The sequence below is a fragment of the Buteo buteo genome, chromosome 8 (genome assembly GCF_964188355.1).
Source record: "Buteo buteo chromosome 8, bButBut1.hap1.1, whole genome shotgun sequence".
In the NCBI taxonomy this organism is placed as follows: domain Eukaryota; kingdom Metazoa; phylum Chordata; class Aves; order Accipitriformes; family Accipitridae; genus Buteo; species Buteo buteo.
Window position 1 is genome coordinate 34,018,816 of NC_134178.1, and position 20,038 is coordinate 34,038,853.

General features: G+C 34.9%; 1 protein-coding gene across 6 annotated transcripts in view; it reads right to left on the bottom strand.

Annotated features, from left to right (window-relative positions):
* Positions 1 to 1,732: 1,732 nt before the first annotated feature.
* Positions 1,733 to 20,038, bottom strand: part of ARL13B (ARF like GTPase 13B) — a 52,038-nt gene continuing 33,732 nt past the window's right edge. For 2 of the 6 annotated variants that reach the window (XM_075034060.1, XM_075034061.1), the window contains exons 5-11: positions 17,362 to 17,467; positions 14,495 to 14,697; positions 11,997 to 12,093; positions 9,912 to 10,143; positions 9,338 to 9,454; positions 8,802 to 8,870; positions 1,733 to 3,825 (exon numbers count right to left, since the gene is read on the bottom strand). In XM_075034060.1, the coding sequence (XP_074890161.1) occupies positions 3,749 to 3,825; positions 8,802 to 8,870; positions 9,338 to 9,454; positions 9,912 to 10,143; positions 11,997 to 12,093; positions 14,495 to 14,697; positions 17,362 to 17,467 (901 nt within the window). In that variant the 3' untranslated portion in view covers positions 1,733 to 3,748. Of the gene's footprint in view, positions 3,826 to 7,066; positions 7,111 to 8,801; positions 8,871 to 9,337; positions 9,455 to 9,911; positions 10,144 to 11,996; positions 12,094 to 14,494; positions 14,698 to 17,361; positions 17,468 to 20,038 lie in introns of all 6 variants that reach the window. The other 4 variants (XM_075034063.1, XM_075034065.1, XM_075034062.1 and 1 more) reach the window with 3 other exon arrangements.

A 20,038-nucleotide genomic window follows, 5' to 3' on the forward strand; every position in this document is an offset into this window, starting at 1 on the left:
AACACTGTGGGGTACGTTCTGTTCAAAATAGTAAAGTACTTTAAGTTGAATGAATTCCAGAAGCTAGGAAGCTAACAGACAGTATGGCAAAGTTAGTGGGTAGCATCCTGAAGTTACAGTACTAAGCTCTCAACTAAAATACTAGAATATCTTAGTGGAAAAAATACCATTTGAATGTTATTTAAAGAAAAAAACCCCTACAACCTATGCTGCTTGCTTTGTTACTGTCCATCAATCTTTTCTAATGTGGCATCATTATATCCAAAAGTAACTGTTCTCAGGGAATATACTGGTTTCTACTGGAGAAGAAAATTGTCATGAGACCACTCCTGGCAGTCTTATTTTAAAAATCATCTAAAATAGCAATACTGAGAAATCCATTTTTAAGTGACAGATGGGCCTCCAGGGGATAGAGTTGCGGTTCTTTGAGTTTCAGGGAAAGGATAATCACCACAGCCTTTATAAAGCTCATATGGAATTCACAGCCCAGAAAGTGAGAGAGAACATGGGCTCAAAGCCTGTTGCACAGGGGCTCCCGCAGCCCCACTGGTAGCCAGCGGGGTGGTGGACGTGCTGGAGGATTGCCAGTTGCACTTGCCTGGCAGGGCTCTCTGCGGGTGCCTTGCTGCTTCCATCGTGATCCTCATAACCAGGGCTCACGAGAGGGCCATTAGAAAGCTGGCATCAGCTGTCTTTTGTAGGTAATTCTTTTAAAGCTTTCCAATTCTCCATCAGGACTGTGGAATTTAAATAGAAATCTCACAAGATTATCAAATAGCTTCCTCTAAAATCACAGTGCTTTTCTCTCGCCTCAACACGAGTGCCCCTCACTGTGCATTATTTACATGGACAGACCACGTCACAGACGTGAAACTAAACCTAAGGGATATCAAATATACCTACTTTTAATAGTACAATTATAGTTACTATTTTCTATTTTAAACCTTTAAATCTCTGAGTAAGGTTCTTCTGTGGATTCTAGGTTTTGGCTAAAAAGGAAGACAACAATGAGAATGACATATTTTGAAGCACTGATTACCTTTCACACTAATTCAGCTCATGAAAATTACTATTCCTTATCTTAGAAGATACATTTAACTTACCTTTAAAATATTTTGTCTAAAATGTGTTTAAAATCTTGCACATGGATAATGCAAAATGTTCTGCTTACATAGCACATTTCTGTGTTCTTACCACTCGTAAATACAAATACTTTGATCTGAATGCACTGATGTATTTTGAAAGTGATATTCTTGACAATGAAAAGCATCAGAACCTGACAAAATCTTCTAATTTGTGCAATAATTATTACCTCTCAACTTGCAACTGTGCAATTTATAACCTGTCAAATAAGTGGACTATCAAAGCACTTTATATGTATACATATATACATAACTTAGTGCCAATCTATCAATATATTCTCAATTTGACCACATTGCAGTTGAAAAATATGCAAAGATTCTGTCTATAAGGTCTCTGTTTTGTACATTTTAGCAATGTAAATGAGACTTGCAGCCATTAAACATTTATGACTATACATGCTTCCAAAAAATTGCAAATTTATGGTAATATGGGAAACATGTTGATGCTGTGCATTAGTTTTATTCTATACATAAATGTCACCTTGAGCAAATAAAGTCAAGGTAGTATAAATTACTGAAAAAACTACTGTAGTAAATAATTATAAAGCATATTAATAAACAAAACTGTATGAAACATTTTTGAATACTTTGGTCACATATTAGTAAAATTTATTTTAAAAGCAGAAACAAAACTGATACATGTGTCCACACACACAACACACATAACACACATTTCACATGTAAGTATCAACATCTTACATTTCAGTTTCTCAAATTTTGTTACCGCAGCAGTATATAGCTTTATTTTTAATAAAGACTTCCATTAATTTATTTTAGATAAGTGTTAAAATAAAAGGGTAATACTTTCCTAGAAACTGAAGCAGTAAAAAAAATAAGTCTGCGAAAGTAGAGCATTTAAGCCGAAAACTTTAAGTGGTAACATAGCTAAAGATAATAAGATTGAGATTGCACACAAACTTTTATGCAACCCCCCTCCACTTAATATTGTGTTTGAAGTGAAAATGCCGAAATCCTGAGAATAATCAAACCGAACCATGTCACACTATTAGAATACAACAAAAGTATTCTCATGCCGACAGTCACATACAAATGGTTTCATCCTTACACTAAACTAGCAAACTTGGAATATTCCTCTCCACCCATTCCAAACTTAATATTCATAAGACTGAGGGTTTTTCCCCCCACTCAAACATACTCTTTAAAAATCTTAATTAATAATTTCATTTTGATTAATGTGGTAGACGTTTATTTGTGCAACTCATTGCCATAAGTGGTATATGGCAAAGATTTCTAATGTCAAAGTGCCGAATATATACTTTGCATTTTTTTAACATTTACTAAAATCATTTGGTAATACCATGTTATGGAAGACTGAGAGCGTAAAAGAAAATAATCAAGTACTGCTACTTCAAAAAAACTTTGAATGGGGGTTTCATCCTTGCTGTAACTAAATGGCATAATGATATACCTTTACACAATATTTCAATGGTTGTCTCCAATGTAAGAGGAAAAACATTTAAATAAGAATATAACCAATTGTAACAGTTGTTGTTTATGTATCACTTGCATGTGATTTTTTAAATGTAAAATTAACAAATTACATGGAAGCATTATATAAGTCCTTAAAAATCTGTGGTTTCTTTAGTTTTCAAGATGGTGTTTTAGTATTATAGAGATTAAAAACTGCTGGAGCTTATCTGCATACCGGTTGATTCGGTTTTCCATTAAAACTGATGACTGAACTAGTGCAAAACTTTTACTATGTGCAATTTTCTTGTATGTTGTAGCAGACAATACAATATTCAGCTCTATTTTTTCAACTGAATTTATTACCTATGCCGAACTCAGTTAACAAAACAAAGAAAACAACACGTAAGAAAACATTCAGACAATCAAATATAATTAATTTTGTATAAAATGTCTTTAACTTTCCTTTCTACACCCCCCCCCCCCTTTGGGTTGTCAGAAATATGAAATATGCATCTGGTAATGTAATCCCTAATAAGAGATATTGCTACCGTAAGAGAAATTAAGAGTCAAACATACTCTATTTGTATGTATTTGACTATCAGCTTTCTAATACTTTTTAGGTATTTTATTGGTAGTAAGTATGCATGTCCACTCAAACTTTCAAATAATTTTATAAAAAGTTAGAAAAATATACTCAATATTTGTTGCATAACCTTCCTATATTCACCCTATCATACAGGAATCTTACAAAATGCATTAGAATCACTTATTAGCTGCAAAAATACCAACGACTGCACAGCACGTGGAAAAAGGTCTTGGTGAGAATGTACAATCCGGTATTATGTGATCTTGAAGGTATTTTTCTTCAGGTTTACAGCTATGTATTTTCACAAGTAAATCCAATAAATACTCAATACCATGTTCACATGAGCATCCATGGACACATAGACCTTCCTCGATTTCATGCTAAATCCTGAAGAAGAGCTGGTGATGTGAAAAGTAAATGATAAAGTCTGATCAACTAAGTACAATAGAATGAACTCCATGTTTAATTGTCACCAAGTTATTTTGCAACAAGCTGATAGAGGGTAATTTTAAAAATTTTTCTTCAAGGGCAAAAAATGTTTCTGTTATAATTTTTTGATTTTGTTTTTTAAATGCTATTTGTGATCCAGTTAAGCAATGACATCATGGGTATCACTGTTGGGTCTTTGGCGTATAGTCAGCGGGGGCAGAGGCTTTCCATAGAAATCTGTATAAGAAATGTCAGAGAAGAAAAACACATTAATCTGTCATTTACCATCTCCCTTACTTAAAGGATTTTTAAATAAGGTAAATTCTTGCTTCCTTAGAGAAAGCTAGGTAGCCTACAAGTTTAGAGCTAATTCCTACAAGCAACTTTCAGACAGTGCTAATCAGTGTCTGGAGGTGTATTGGCCAAAACAGATTTTAATTACGTTTTGTTATACATGCATCAGCATTTGCAAGATTAAGCCCAAAGGTGATCTGTAAACATCCCTAAAAAGAGGAAATGAGACATCCAAAGAGTGCAAATAACAAATGAAAAAAAGAAATATCAAAATTTGAATGTTGCTGTAGTCAAGTCTGCATTGCAATAGTTTGCTATGCAGCATCCAAAATTTTGGGACCATCTATGCACAGCATCTATGTTGAAAGCCATACTAACTTCCTAAAAGAACTATATTAAGAATTTTTAGATAAAAGTGCAACATTTCCTTTTGGCAGTAACAGAGTTTAAAGTAGTAAAATTGTTCAAGACAAAATTAAGTACACCAGCAGAGACTAACAAGTATTCTCAAACATTTGTAATTAATATAAAAGAAAAAAAAACATGTAGACTGGTACGTGCAAAGAATTTCACAAGCAAAATAATGTCATGAAAGATGGTAAGAGGAAACAGGTAGAAATCAAGAAAAAATAAAAGCAGCTTTTTGAAGCATTCAGGTCTCAGTTTTGCTTATACAGACAACCTCCTTCCCAGCAAAGCCTTGATAGCCTGCCAACACAAAATTCAGCCTTAATCATAATTTTCCAAGAAAAATGTATTCCACTTGTTCTACATATGCAACAACTTGTGTTAAAATTGCATTCCTGAGCTAAAATTAATAAAAGCAAGCAAGCTGGATAACATTAAGAATATGCGTACCAGCCTGTAGGATCAAGGTTTTCGTTATCCTCACATTTAATCAGTCAAATAACAACATTTATATTATTGTTGTAAATTTTTTTATTTTAATAGAGCTAATTCAGTGTTACAGCAGCATGTGAAAAGCAACAAAACTGCAATAAATGATTATAGGGTAAATGGAAACCTGTACAATGGATATTTTTATTAGTTTCTTGAGGTCTGGCAGATGACTTTAGGATTGGCAGACAATTTTACTTCCTATAATGAGAGAGATTTATCATTCTTGCAAATGTGTCCTCCAGTGACAATAAATAGACGCTCATTACCTAGTGTTGTGCTAGAATCATTAGCATGACTGGAAAAATTGCAGTTTTTAGTGAAAATAAATGTATAATTAAAGATTTATATAATTGACTCTACTGCCTGTTAACTCTGCCTAAACATCCAACATAATGTTCTCTGCTAAGAATGGGACAAAAATGACTCAATATGTATACTAAATAGCTTACTTACCAACATTTACATTTTTCAGTTTGCACATTAAATCATTAAGACAGATTTGTGTCTCTGAGAACACCTAGCATTAAAAACCAGACCTTTGGAGGTTGTTTCAACCTCACAATACACTAATTTTATATATTTCAGCAGCAAGGTCTACCACATATCTGTGACACTTCCAAAAAAATAATTTTTAAGACAAAAGCAAATGAATAACTGCTATCCTAACTGACAAAGACCTGTAGTAGAATGCATGGGAATACTGAGAAGCACCTGTTCCTGTGTTTTTTCCAGGGACTAGCAGAAATGAACATTACAAAAAGTCATATCTGTTTTGAATCTTAAGGGGATTGACTTACATTGAGGAGCTATCAAATGTTTCATTGATACACTCTTGGACATAGAATTTGAGAGTACTCCTGACAATAACCTCTATGTATAACCAGGCTCCTTAAACTTTTAAAAGCAGATTGTTAAATACTTTTTTCTTTCCTTGCTCTTATGGACACTAACAGTTTTACCTGGAGTCCTGACAAAAGCATCTCCTGGGCATCCTACTGGAATTGAGGTTTTTCACTCTGATCTACGTGAAGGTAGGTGCTCATTTGCCCCACATACAAAGACTTTTGAGCCACTTGGCTCAATAACAGTTTGTCAAAACAAATTGTTCAATAGAAAGCAGTATTGTTATAGAAAACAGTGCACTTCAGAGAATCCAAAAAACCCCACAGAAAAGAAAGCCTTAGTAAAGTCCCAGCTAAAGGAAATAAATAAAAAAAGTACTTTAAGCTTTCACTGCAAATTGTACCTTCAAGCCATTTAATATCAATTAATCATGAAACCAATATGGAAAGTAGGCCTTTTTATTTCACAAAAGTTGAATGCCTGAAAAACTTTTAAAACCACCTTTGCAGTGGATTTTGGGCAAAGCTGGGGGGTGAAAAAGAAAAAAATCAAACTGGATTTATTTTTCTGCTGAAGGGACAGCCAAAAAGAAGTTGGTTTTCAGAAAGACACAATTCAGGGAATATTCTAAAAAATGGATCAAAGTTAGACTCCACTGGTCTTAGGAAAACTCGAGTGAGTTTCCAAGCAGGAGCAGGTTCTCCATCTGCAAAATATATAAAAACTCATTGAAAAACACTGTTGCGTGACAGAAAACGGGCAAGGACAGATGGCAAGCTAAAATTGGTGCAAGATGGACTTGGTAGTGTTAGGTTAACAGTTGAACTCAATGATTTTAAGGGTCTTTTCCAGCCTAAATGATTCTATGGCTCTCAAATGGTCTGAGTAAAAAAACAACTGCTTTTAGCAAAGTAAGTAATTAATGCTCTTTGATATCAGGACCTAACTAAAGGTTTGACAGTGCTGGACCATACGTTTGAAGATCTTTTTTCATTTACAAACAGTGCTTTCCTGACAGATGTTTTCTTGCTTTCTCAGGGTTTTCTGTATCTGTGTGAATCTTGTGAGTGTCTCAAAATTCCTGAAAAAAACAAATGTCAAGCAAAGAGCAGGCAATGTCTTGAATTCAGCTGCAAAGTTCTGAGCACTCCAAGTTTCCTCTGATCTCAATGGTTTCACCTCTGGTCAAGAGATCATTCCCCTACCAACATCTTTTCCATTGTTAGATTCCAAAATACTTTCATTATTATCCTTATTTTACAAATGGACTAAATTAACACAGATCTCAGGTTACTAACTTACACACCTGTGAGTAGGGAACCTAGCTTCACCTTTTTTTTTTCCTCTTTGTCCCACCCATGCTCTTGCTACAAAATGCAACGCCTCCCTTAGGCACAGATAAAAATTGAGTACCACCTCTTCCCTTTCTTCCCCTCCCTACCTCTTCATCTGGCTTTTCTTTCTTGCCGCCTTCTCTCTATATGCCTTTAAAAAAAAAGAGCAAGATGGTTTTATGATTAAGACTACAAATTATATTTTATGCACATGAATTACACTCCTGTAAAGAATAAATATCTAGTTTTAGAGATTTTAATTGCCCTTCAGGCATCTTTTGATTCTTTGGCAGAGAAGCTTCATGTTCTGTTCCTTCAGAACTTCAGCAGGTATGTCCACATGGTGCTGTACTACATGATAGTAGTACAATCAGTTCAAGTCAGGGTTAAGCTCAAGGATCACTACAGCCACACTGAGCTCCTTTCTCTAGAAGTTCCTCAACTAATGTTCTCTTTGTTCAATTTGTATAAGTGTTGCCATTGCTGTAGTTTGGTTATTATCCTCTCATATTACTCCACATGTCTTCATATTCACTTCGCCTTTCAAAATTAAAAAAATAAAAATGTAAGAAAAATAAAGAAATTATCATCTAAAACTGAGAAAAAGCTGCAATATGAGCATATGAAAACCATGAAAATCTTCCATAGTCTTCCAAAAATAGAAAATAGTCATTATTCAAGAGAGAAATCAAGAATCTGCCTACTACACCTTGACATATCCAGTTATTAAACTTACTTTTCCTATCAGTTTGTGAACTTGCAGGGACACCGGCTCTTCAGGTAAAGTAGCAGATCCCAAGCTTTATCACTGACACCTCTCCTTGCAGACCAATAACCTAGTTTTCAGTTGGAAGTCTCACTACTTCTGCAATCAAATTTATGTTGGAGCTTTTCATCATAGCTGGGATTGCAGTCTCTCATTTGGAGTTGCTAACGTAATGCACTTAATTCAGAGGTGCCCACATGTCTTTAGCTTGCCTTCTCACAAGAAAACACCCCCAAATCAATGACAAAAGTCTTAGCAGACTATGCTTTTAAAACCATATGGAAACAGTAGCAGTGGGTAGAAGAAATTGTAGACTATCTCAAGAGGCAACACAAGCAGTCAGCTTACACACAGCAAGTTCATCGGGACGTGGGCTATCGTTCACAGAACTACAGAAATACCTGGGGCCCGTTTGGGCTCAGTATTGTGAAGTGATTACCACTTCCAGATCAGATCATAAGATCAGTGTGGAAACAAACAGGCAGCTTAGTGCAGAACCAGCCTGGATGTGGAGAAGCCACTATGGATGGCAAATTAATAAGCCCTGATGGACCTCTGTAGTCCTGCTTAGGTCTTTCTGCAGTGTCCTCTCTGCTGAGTACCTCAGACTTCTTCCAGTATCCAGGTAACCCAACTCCTGTCCCCACTGCATCAGATAATGATGAACTGTCTACATATGGACAATGGAAATATACTTTGAAATTTTAACTTTGAATGCAGTGTGTGTTTGGACTTTTAAAGTAACTGGTCCTGATACTTTTTGTTATATGGCATTTTATAATATTTAGGTGCATGCTGCTGTGCAAATAACTTCAGATCAATAATAGCTTCTGATACCCTATGCCACTTTAAACTTTATAAGGGAACCTGAGAGAACTTATTCTTTTTAGTAAAAAAAGAAATAAGACTTGAAAAATCAAAAAGATGCTTTCTACTAAGCAAAAGTGTTAGCTTTTTGTCAATGAAAATTGGCATTAAGAAATTAAAAAAAGATGAAGAATGAAATGAATGTAGAAGTGAATGAACAATGGAGAATGCTTTAAAAAAAGTACAAAACCCAAAATATTTTCAATTACCAGCATGATGTGTTTCACCAAGAGGCTCAAGTTTTCGAAGTCTATTAAGTTTGGGAGTTCCCCAGCCAACTAAAGGAAAACAAAGACAGTCAAAACACGCCACGACTGCACTTGATTCTGATGAAAGGTATGGAAACCAGTTCTTTTGGGAAGAAATCAAAGCATTTAGAAATGCCGAAACTATGTAATATATTGTACATATGGTGAATAATGATGAAATACTTTAAAAATAGACTGATTTACTGTTAAAAATATTGATATTTTTAATCACTTCTTCATCAGTGAATAGTCAAGTTTCTGACTCTTTTTTTTTTTGTGAAAATAACAACATCCTCCCCCACAGATTAGATCAAATCAATACTGCTGAAAGTTCATATCATGCAGTGGGGAACTGCATCAAAGATTTCCTAGAGAGTAAGGTTTAGTAGCATAGCTCTGTATGAAGACCATTCCAGTTTCAACATTCACAAATTAATATTTTAAAGAATTATTAACCACAAATTGAGACATCGATTATTGTTTGTTAGTACACTTACCTGGTGGAAGAGCTGGTGGTGGTGTAGGATTTTTGGTAACAGTGTCCTCTGTATTAACAGGTTCTACTCTGTGGCCCCTTTTTAATTTTGGTTTTTTATTTTTTTTCTTACTGTTATCTATACCAAACAGAAAGAAAGCATTACATATCCTACAGTTATATTCAGAGAATATCTTAGATCATCTAATACAATTGTTGGGGTGAGATACATCAGAGTTTTCAGTACAAACTTATACACAAAATGATGTGAAATGTAAAATTCACACAACATTTTCCTACAGAAAATAAACTGTAAGCATAAAATATAAGTAAACTCAATATTTTAATAAAGAAATTCAACTTAGCTTGGTACTGATGGAAAGTGGAACACAGATTTGATTATGATAAAAATGAACCTAGTTTCAGCTACAGTATCAGTCACACTAACACACACACACTTTCTCAAAGCAGATTTTCCAATACAATAATCTAATGGTGCATTTTTATGTTTTCAGTAGATTGACATGTGGTATCATGAAAAATAATACAGACGGAAAAACTATGTGAAATGACACATTAAAAGGAAGCAGTTTTACCTGAGTCAAGGCATTCTGTGACTTGCTGCTCATTCTCTTCTTCATGCTGCAAAAGCTGTGTAGTTGTAGAATTGCATGTTTCTAGTCTACTATCATTTGTGTTTTGGCTACTGCTACTTGATAAGTGCTGGGCATCCGTTTGTTCCTGTTCTGTTTGCGATTTAGTGACAATCGTAGCCTTTTCAGTCTCCAACCTTTGCCGCTTCTTTTCCTTTTCAATTTGTTTTTCATTCTAACAAAAAGTAAAAGAATTTTTCTTTTTTTTAAAAAATTCTAATGCTGTATACTGACTAATAAGACAGGAAGGTTATTTTTAAAATGAAAATATTCCTAAAATACTTTTCTGTCCCACATCTAGCATAGAAAATATTTTTAAATAGGTGAAAAAATTAAATTTCAAATATCCTGTCCAAAGGAAGTGTGTGTGTGTGTGAAGATTAACAGCAAAAGAAACGACCTTTAGGTTTATAGCCTGTTTTCTTGCTTTCTTTTTGGTTATATGACAAAATGAATGCTAGCTATACAAATCAACATCAACAGTCCTGAGCAAAAGGTTAGATAACTCCTAATTTCCTCCTCTTCAATTATCTTTTTTTTTTTCCAATGTTTTATTTGAAACATAATACACATGCACAGAGCTTAAGTATCCCGAAAGTGCTACCGTGATTTGGACAAATACCAGTTGTGTCATACAGACTCAATGATAGGCTGTTTCACAGGTTGTGTATCACTAAATCACCATCTTTGCAATACTCGCAGCTATGCCCTTCTCTTCTTTACTCTGCATGTTATTATAAAGTGTATTATTGTGCATGTAGCTGACTTTACAAGATATATGGACATGGGTGCTTTTCTCCTGGAGAGAAGCAAACGTTTGAATTACTGGAAAAGTCTCTGAGAGTTTATGTGTTTCTTGAGATTATGTTATCTCAAGCCAACTGAATAAAAAGATACAGTACAATAAATAAGAACTACCTGAACTCAGAAACAAAGGTTAAGGAAACTTTATATATTAATAAGCTAAGGAAGCTTCTCAATTGTCCCAGTTTTCAACAGAAAACAGGTTATGCTCAGAAATCTAAATAGCTGAATTAGGGAGATTTTATATGACTCACTACATTACTAAAACATTTTACAAGAAACTAATAGACCTTGAATATTTTCCATGCCTGAATATCCAAGAGTTTAATTAGGAAATGTGTTCAGCCATCTGTTTACAATACCTTTATTTTACTGTGTTGTCATGGTTTAAGCCCAGCCAGTAACTAGGCACCACACAGCTGCTCGCTCACTCCTCCCACCCCAGTGGGATGGGGGACAGAATCAGGAGAAAAAAAACCCCAAAACCTCATGGGCTGACATAAGAATGATTTAATAACTAAAGTAAAATAACGTAATAATAATAACAACAACAATAAAAACAATAATAACAATAACATAATAATATAACATTTAAAAAAGAAAAAAAAAGAAAAACAAAAAAGAGAAAAAGACAAATGATGCACAATGCAATTGCTCACCACCTGCTGACCGATGCCCGAGCAGTGATCCACCCCTCCTGACCAACCCCCCCCAGTTTATATACTGACCATGATGTTCTATGGTATGGAATATCCCTTTGGCTAGTTCGGGTCAGCTATCCTGGCCATGCTCCCTCCCAGCTTCTTGTATACCCGCTTGCTGGCAAAGCATGGGAAATGGAAAAATCCTTAACTTAGGGTGAGTGCTACTGAGTAACAACCGAAACATTAGTGTGTTATCAACATTATTCTCACACTAAATCCAAAACACACTGTACCAGCTACTAAGAAGAAAATTAACTCTATCCCAGCTGAAACCAGGACATGTGTCTACAAAACTTTTTGTCCCCACATCAATAATAGGGGATTTTCTTAACAGGAAAGCACTGATTCAATGCACACAAAACAAGACGGCCAAGATTGGAAAAAAAAAAAAAAAAAAAAAAAAAGTTCTGTGCATACAGACTTACAACAATTCTTTTAAATAAACCATTTTTCTCATTACCTCTCAGACATTTGTTAGTGGTAGGTCTAAAACGATCCAGATTTCCACATATTCTCATACCTCAGAGATTACAGCAGATATAGGTTGGAAGGGGTTTTCAGAGTTCCCAGGCTCCGGGTCTTCTTCATCAGGTACACTTCTTCCTTCTTCTCTTTCTCTTTGTTGTTGTTGTTGGGTTTACGTTGTTGTTGTTGTTTTAGTGTTTTGGGATTGGTTTGGGGTTTTTTTGGGGGGGTGGGAGTGGAAAGAAGGGGGGATGAACAAAGAATTATGAAGAAGCCAAGCCATAAATTTTACATAATAGAGAACACTTATTAGGTCACCTAACTTATCCTCCAGTTTATGCTAGCTGATTTTTACAATATACTTCTGTATTTTGAAAAACATTCTACAGAAATCACAATGACAGGCTAACATCAAGAAAGCATAAGGATATGGTATGGCAGAGGTAGAAACACATGCTGCTAAGTGCCAGAACGTTCAATCAGCACTTCAGGAAGTAGAAGCAGTTTCTGAGGACAGGATATGTGACAGCATACATCTGTAACTGGAAGGTTTTGATTATTCAATAGCATGCTGAAATTTTCATGCTGAAATTTTCACACTGGTAATCCTTTATAACAATTGTTTCAAGGTATTCAATTGCTTACAAAAAAAAAACAAAACAAAAAACAAACAACAATGTGGTGGGAAACCAGACTATCTAAACCCTATTCTTCTATTTTTAATACACCTCCACTTCTCATAATTCTAGATTCTTCTTAATATACGTAAGGGAGAACTGGTACCAGACTGTTCAGTTCATGTAGTAACAATTAGGGAATCATATTTGCTTCAACTAGACTCAGAAAAGTTCAGAAAGACACATAATGCTCAGTACACTGTCGTTGCACCAGCACTAGTTATTTTTCATGTACCAGATCTCTATGGTAAGAAATATTAAACTACTATGTATTAAATAGTATATTAATAAAGTATATGCTCATCAAATACTTTTCATCAGTCAACCTGATGGCACCTGTGCATACGAAGTCACTGTTTCACCTACTTTACAGCTGCAAGTACTGAGAGATGAAGTAACCCTTTTGTTCAGAGGCACCGATGGGACTGAAAAGGAGGTCACCGATCTACCTATGAAACCATGCTGCTTGGAAGGAATGGCCAGTGCTGTTAAAACTTATTGGCACTACCCGTCTCTCTGGTTTTCTGTTTGGAACAAGATGATCGCAAGTCACATTGTGGAGGAAATGCACTTTCAGAAAACATTCAGGGAAGCAAATCTGAACAAAAAGCAGTCTGGGGAATTATTAAAACCAAGAACGAAACAGAACTACACTTGAATCAAGATTAACCTGTTTCTTACAGTAAGAAATCAATTTGATGTAAAACAGCAAAATGAGAATTAATGCCATCTTGTATCTGAGACAAGCCCTCAGCTACAGGTAAAACCAGCAGAAGTTACTAGTTAGCTTTCTGCTAAGACACAAGAAGTTAAGCAAAACTTTTAAGCTTTTAATCCAATTCAGACCCAACCAATTCTTCCAGTGAACAGATACAATCAAGATCACTGAGCAAGAACAGGATATATGGAAAATGCCCATATTATCAGACAATCTCCTTGAGACATGTTTCAAAGTCAGTCCTCACTACACCTCTCAACATGGCATAAACCCAACACAAACCAACATGGTCAGAGGGTTTTGTCTATGCAGAGACATCTAGCAGACTAACAGTATATGAATTTTGTATACATTTGTGAAATATGACCGTGTCAAATTCCAGGTGTTTAAAATGTTTAAGTAATTTACTTGCTGAAGTAAACCAAATCAGCAAGACTACAAGCTGAGACTTCACAGTAGCTTCAGAGTTACTTCTCAAAGTAACTGAGACTCACAAAACTCTGCATATATAGGGCAGACGGGGGGACAGGGATGCTCAGCAAATTTTTTAAGAATGCGCTAGTAAAATGATTCACATCAGTCTCTAGTAGGAACTATGGTGGGCTGATGATGACCACAAAGAGCTTTGAAGGGAAGTAATAAATCACTTGCCCTGCTTTCCCTCCCTGCATCAGCTTAAGTCTCTCCATGCCTCGCCCGCTAGATATCCTGAAGTTTATTAAGCACAGTGTTGAATAAAGTTTCACATCTAGTCTTTGATATTCACATATGGGTTACAAAGTCTAACTTAATAATAGTTTATTTTAGAACACACTTGAAGGTAACTTCAGATTAAATGACAGGAGTTATATTTTAGGTTAGCCTCCTGAGAAGGTATATTAGCAAGGCCAAATTTATTCCACGACTACCTTGGAATTCTCATTCACAGTACATTTCCAGCATAGAGTGAATAAAACAAAGGGGATGAACCAGGCAAAAACTTGTAGTTCTTAAAGAAAGGCTCTAGCATTCAGGTCCATACTTTTAATATGGAGACTCTTGGCTTGTAAGCTTTAAATCCTTGATAGCTTGGTTCCCATAAGGTTTATATACAGGAATGAATCAAGTATCGTATAGAAAGGGAGGAAGTGGAGGTAGGAAAAATTACAGAGAGAATACCTTTCTTCTCGTATCCTTCTCACTCGCTCAGCTCGTTCTAGTTTCTTTTGTTCTTCATATGCTTTTTGTTCTGTAGTATCTCTTTGGATGCGCTCATTTAAGGCATCAAAATCTTTTGCTATGATATGTAGAAGCCAGTATAAACCCTTTTTTATTGATTTATCAATTTTTTTCCCACAGCCCATGATAGCTGAGCAAGGTTCCTGTAAATATAAGGACAAGGAGGGGAAAATTATTTGCACTTCAGATCACTTTTCTTGACTGAAAACAAGAAATCAGCCAAACAATTACTGTTTACTGTGAAGCTTGCAAAACACTAAGAAGTATGGGAAATAAATTTGTATTTAGGTATTCTATAAATTTAGGTGCTTTTTTTGCCAAGATACAAATCACAATAGTTCCACCAAATTCCATTATTTCCCATCCCATTTCAAAAATACTTGAATACTGCACAGAAAAACATGTTTGCATATCTATCTCTAGACATATATATATACACCTCTTACGTATACAGAGCTGTTACATATACACCTACTATGTGTATATATGTATATTTACACGCCTGTTTCTATACATATCCATATCTATGCATCTCTATAGAAATATAACTTATCAACCCCAAATATGTATGCAATCAGGGAAAGAATAATTTTCTCTTCATGTTCATTGTCAGGAGGACATGGAGAAGGACTAGATGACCTCTCAAGATCTCTTCAGAACTATTTTCCAGCATGTTTTGGAGCACTATATGGGTCTTTTAAACTGTTCTCTGAATAATAATTGCGTAGATCCAGCTATGTATTTGACATGAAGAAATGATATTTTAACACTATTTGTCTTCAGAATTTGTGTTCATGAATGAAGGAAGATTAAAAAAGACTAACTCTCCAATGTTAACACCTAAAAAATTCTCTGTGTATATGTCTTCATTTGACAAGCATTTAAATGGCACCTAAGTGCCATCTGCTTAAAAGTCAGCTAAGGTATGTAGGATTTACAGCAGAAAAAAGAAACAATTCTGACTTGTTATGTCCCCCCAGAGTGCCAAACCTAGTTTGCATTTTAATACATTCCTACTTTGCTAAATTAAGGTTCAAATATGAGTGTTGTTCACTATGGAACACTACCATACTCTCTAGCAGAACCTAATCAGGGAGAAAATTAAGATGAAACAAGAGACAGCACTGGGGCAATTTTATTCTTGGTTTGCACCAAGATTATCGTTGCTGTAGTTTAGTTATAAAATACAGAAATTTAGAAATATAGAACATACAGACACGTTAAAAAAGAAAAAGAGGAAGGTCACTCTCACTGACACTGTGTGACAGTGAGACAAATGACTCCTTCCATTTGCTTTAATATTTTGTGGGGAAATTTAAAGATCCAGAAGAAAACTAATTAAAAGAATAAGAACAAAAAAAAGGTTTTTTGGTACTTGCCTAATTTTACTTAAATCTTGTTTCACAACACTCCTGTTTAAATTCACCACGAGTCATCACATTGAAATAACTTGGGACCATGTTTACCTTTAATGAGCCTAGTAAAGAAGCTGCCCATTTGAGTATGTAAGACTCTCTGCTGCTTTCCGCTAAAATGACTGAGAGTAAGAGATCTAGTTTCTTTATTGATTACACCCAAGATATAAATGGGGAATAAGAACTGGAACATGTCATAAATTAAGTAATTCTAAAGTACTGGGAAAATACACTAGAATCTTTTGGGTCTTTTATACTGATAATGTTTTGCAAGAAACTATTTTTGTCACAGAAGTCCCTTGGAAAAAAAGGGTGAATTTGCAATTTTTATTTTCAGGATTGCTACACACGCATAGTGCAAAGTATACTGACCGAAGAAATGCAGAGTCATGACATAATGAACATAGCTATGCCCTGCTACAACTCAACTTTCTGAAGAAAATAATAGCAATATGTATTACCCTATGAATTTTGCAAATCTCCCTAGGGAATTAGAAGTTTGTTTTAAATTTTAAACCCCAAATACCACCTGGAATAGTTTTGCAAAATTGCCTTCTAATTTTGGTTAATAACAGCGTAACTTTCATTATCTTTTAAAATGTTTCTTATTGCAATTAGAAAAAGATTATAAAAGTAAAGCCCACAAATGGTTAACTAACAAACTAGTCGATTAAAGCAAAGGCTTAAAGAAAACTTCAGGGACTACTGATTTGGATAAATAATCTGAAATATTGACCAATATTAAGTAGCTTTCTTACAGATTTCTGGTTTAGCCCCCCCCCCCCCTTTTTTATGATTTTTTTTTTTTTTTTAACATGACTATGAATACTACTTCTGAAAGGTAGTTATTTTAGGACAAATATTAACTAGCAACTAGCTCTAACAGTGTTCTTTGGTGACTGCTGTGCTGGGAATTAGATGCCCTAGGAATTAGATTAAGTTCTTGCTGTTTGCCAGATGGTGACTCAGACCAAATGATGGTTTTAGCTATGAACAGAAATGAGACAAACATCATATCTGAATAGTGATCCTTCTTGAATGTCAACATAGGCAAATTCAATTTCCTGCTTCTTTTTTAAAAAGTGGAATACTAAACTTGCTGTCCAATTAAGCAAGTTTTAAACCACATCAGTAACTAATTATTCTTACATGGTTTCAGAATGGACCAGCAGGTACACTTTGAGGATCCTTGTTATAAAGATTTCTTCAACAGATCCAGAAGCAGAACGTCAAGGTGAACAGTAGAATTGCTTGCGAAACAGATACAGGTACTGTATCTTTGCTGGGATTGCAGGGTTTTAGTTTCAGTTTTATGCTATGCAGCATGATCTTCCACCTTATTGCAAGCTTTAAATATATATTAGAAAAAGAAGCATCTTGAAATATACTTACAATTTGACATAGACACTTGTGTTCATTGACAAGCTTTTCCAGAGACAAGGACTCGATTACATCTGCTTCTGACAGAGCTCCTTCTCTGTCCTGCTTATTTGCCAGCCTAAAGAAAATATCAAAAGAAACACTTAGCACCCTGACACTAGAGAGACTTTCAGATCTCCAAAAGCTAAGTTTTTGACAAAAGTAGGAAGAAGAAGGGGAAGAAGGAGAAAGTAAAGAGAAAATGCCTTGTTTCAGCTTTAATTCTGAATTGTTCTTTCTATTTAAAAAACGTTAGTCCATGCAATATTTTCTGCAGATACTTACATTAAATAATTACTAAGGTGCTTAGGAATTATTTATTAATTATTAATAGACAAAGAAATTATATTTTACAGCTAAGATGGATGTAAAAGACTGTACTGTTCTACATCTAAAGCTACACAGTATAATCTGTTTTAGTCTGTACATCAAAGTTCAGAACTTTGCAACTTCCCAAACCATGTGCGTAATACTGCTTTATGATCATCTTGCACTTGCCTACTATCCAGAATTTCTCTCTGATGCCAAACGATTTGATATGTAATGTTTTGAACCTGCTTTTCATAAGTAAAACTTAAAGCTCAGAGGGAGGTAGGTGCACGAATAGCTCTAAAAACCCACACTGTATTATTAAATAGAGGGAAGCAAAAAAAAAAAAAAAAAAGTATGAAACACATAGCTTACAAAATAAGTGTTCTGTAAGATTAAGTGCCATCATTGCCTTATTTCTTAGAAATATGGTAGCAAAGAGGACTCCAGAAAATAAACTTCATAAGTTTTGGGGGGACTGTTGTTCTTGATCAGATTTGCCTTCCATATACTCTGTAGCTGCATCCAACACTACAGCCATTAATGTGTGTTTTTTTAAAACCAGATCTGATTTACCACCCACGGTATGTTATTCATTATTTCATACTTTAATATGGACATACACCCTGAAGCAGAGGCTGTTATGTTCCTTTCAACACTGTTATCATTAACTACTACAAAGATAAGAGGGCTGTCCAGAATTGTAAATATCCCAAATGCTTAAGTTCTTCACCTCAGCAAACTCCTGGTGATACCATGTTCTAACAACAGAAATGAAAGTTACTTCCTTTTATCAAGACTAATTTTTTAATGTTTCAATGAAAACCTCTCTATATATGAAATAAAACTGGAAAAACTCCCAATCTAAAGCCCTAAAAGGTACATCACAAACTACATGTAAGAAAAAACAAGGGTAACTGCCAAAACCCGTATGGAACCACAACTCACAGAAAGGCAACATCTTTTCTTTTATGGGGATTTCTCTCAGCTATCCAAGTAATAATTTTCATGACACTCTCAGGACTTGACTGTCCTCAAGACCTCAATTTCTCGATTAAAATGGATTTAAATTGGTCAACATCCAAAAAGGCAGGATGGATTAACAAGGTAAGTTTACCTAAGTATTTAGGAAGGTATTAGCCAGGCAGATGTATTCCCTAAGAAAAAAACTTAAAAAAGTAAACTTGCAATCATGTTGGCCAGTGATTTTCTGAGTTCACTTACAAGCAGATTTTAAGAACAGATGGAGAAATTTAGATAGGAATCCAAAATATATATTTTAAACAAACAAAAATGACAAAAAAATCATAGGAAATCATTCCTGTTTCTTGAGGGTCTGAGAGTTTTATAAGGAATAAACTAAACTTCACAAAAGAGGTCAAGTCAAAAAAGAGTTGTTCCCATCTTCCATGAAAACTCTTTGTGACAATAGGATATATAGTCTTTCCTCTCCTATTATCTGCTTTCAATTAAAAGCTAGTATCGTAAAACTCTAGGAACTATGAAAAGATAATATCTTAAATTTCAATTATATTTTACAAGCAATACACTACTCTTCAAAGTTATTACTTTTCACCATGAAAACTGGTACTGTTTGCTTTGAACCTGTGTAGAACGTTTTGGAATGTAATCTTACTTTGCGCTTTCTACAACAGTAATTAAATTATCCAAGCTAAGTACAAAAGCTGCAAAGAGGAGTATTGCATAGCATTAGGGAATCTGAAAATTGCACTCGCCTCTCTTTATTAAAAGGAATTCCACTAAAATAATGTTGTTCTGAAATTTAGCAACCCTTCCATTACATGAGAACTCTGATTCAACTTTCTGGATCTAATCACAAATATTTGGCTTCCATGAACGTAATGGCAGATGGTTTTGGAACCAGACAACATAGTCTTTCTTTTGAAATCTCAAGTCATCATCATTAACTCAAGTGGCTTGTAGGGAATGTTAGGCCAAAGCTTGTACTTTGGATTTATCATACTCCTTCCCAAGAAGGAACAGTGGTAAGAATTCACTCCATAGTTAGCAGAATTTGTCAGCACTTCAGTTTGATCTAAGAACTTATCCTTTCCTATTTTCCAGAATCGCAGTACGAGAGCCTGAATTCTTATTTTATTCCCAAGAGAGTTTTTAGCTTCAAAGAGACATTAAAAAAAAAGCTGTGTTGCATCTACAGCTCAAAAAAACACTCCTTGTCACCATTAACCTCATGCACTGTGATTCATTATCTAATCTTTCTTTTCAAGAAGAGTTTATGAAGGAGATCAAATAAAGACAGCTTCTCAAATGTCCACTCTCTCTCAATCTTCATCAGTCTTAACTACCTGTGGTCTAAAAG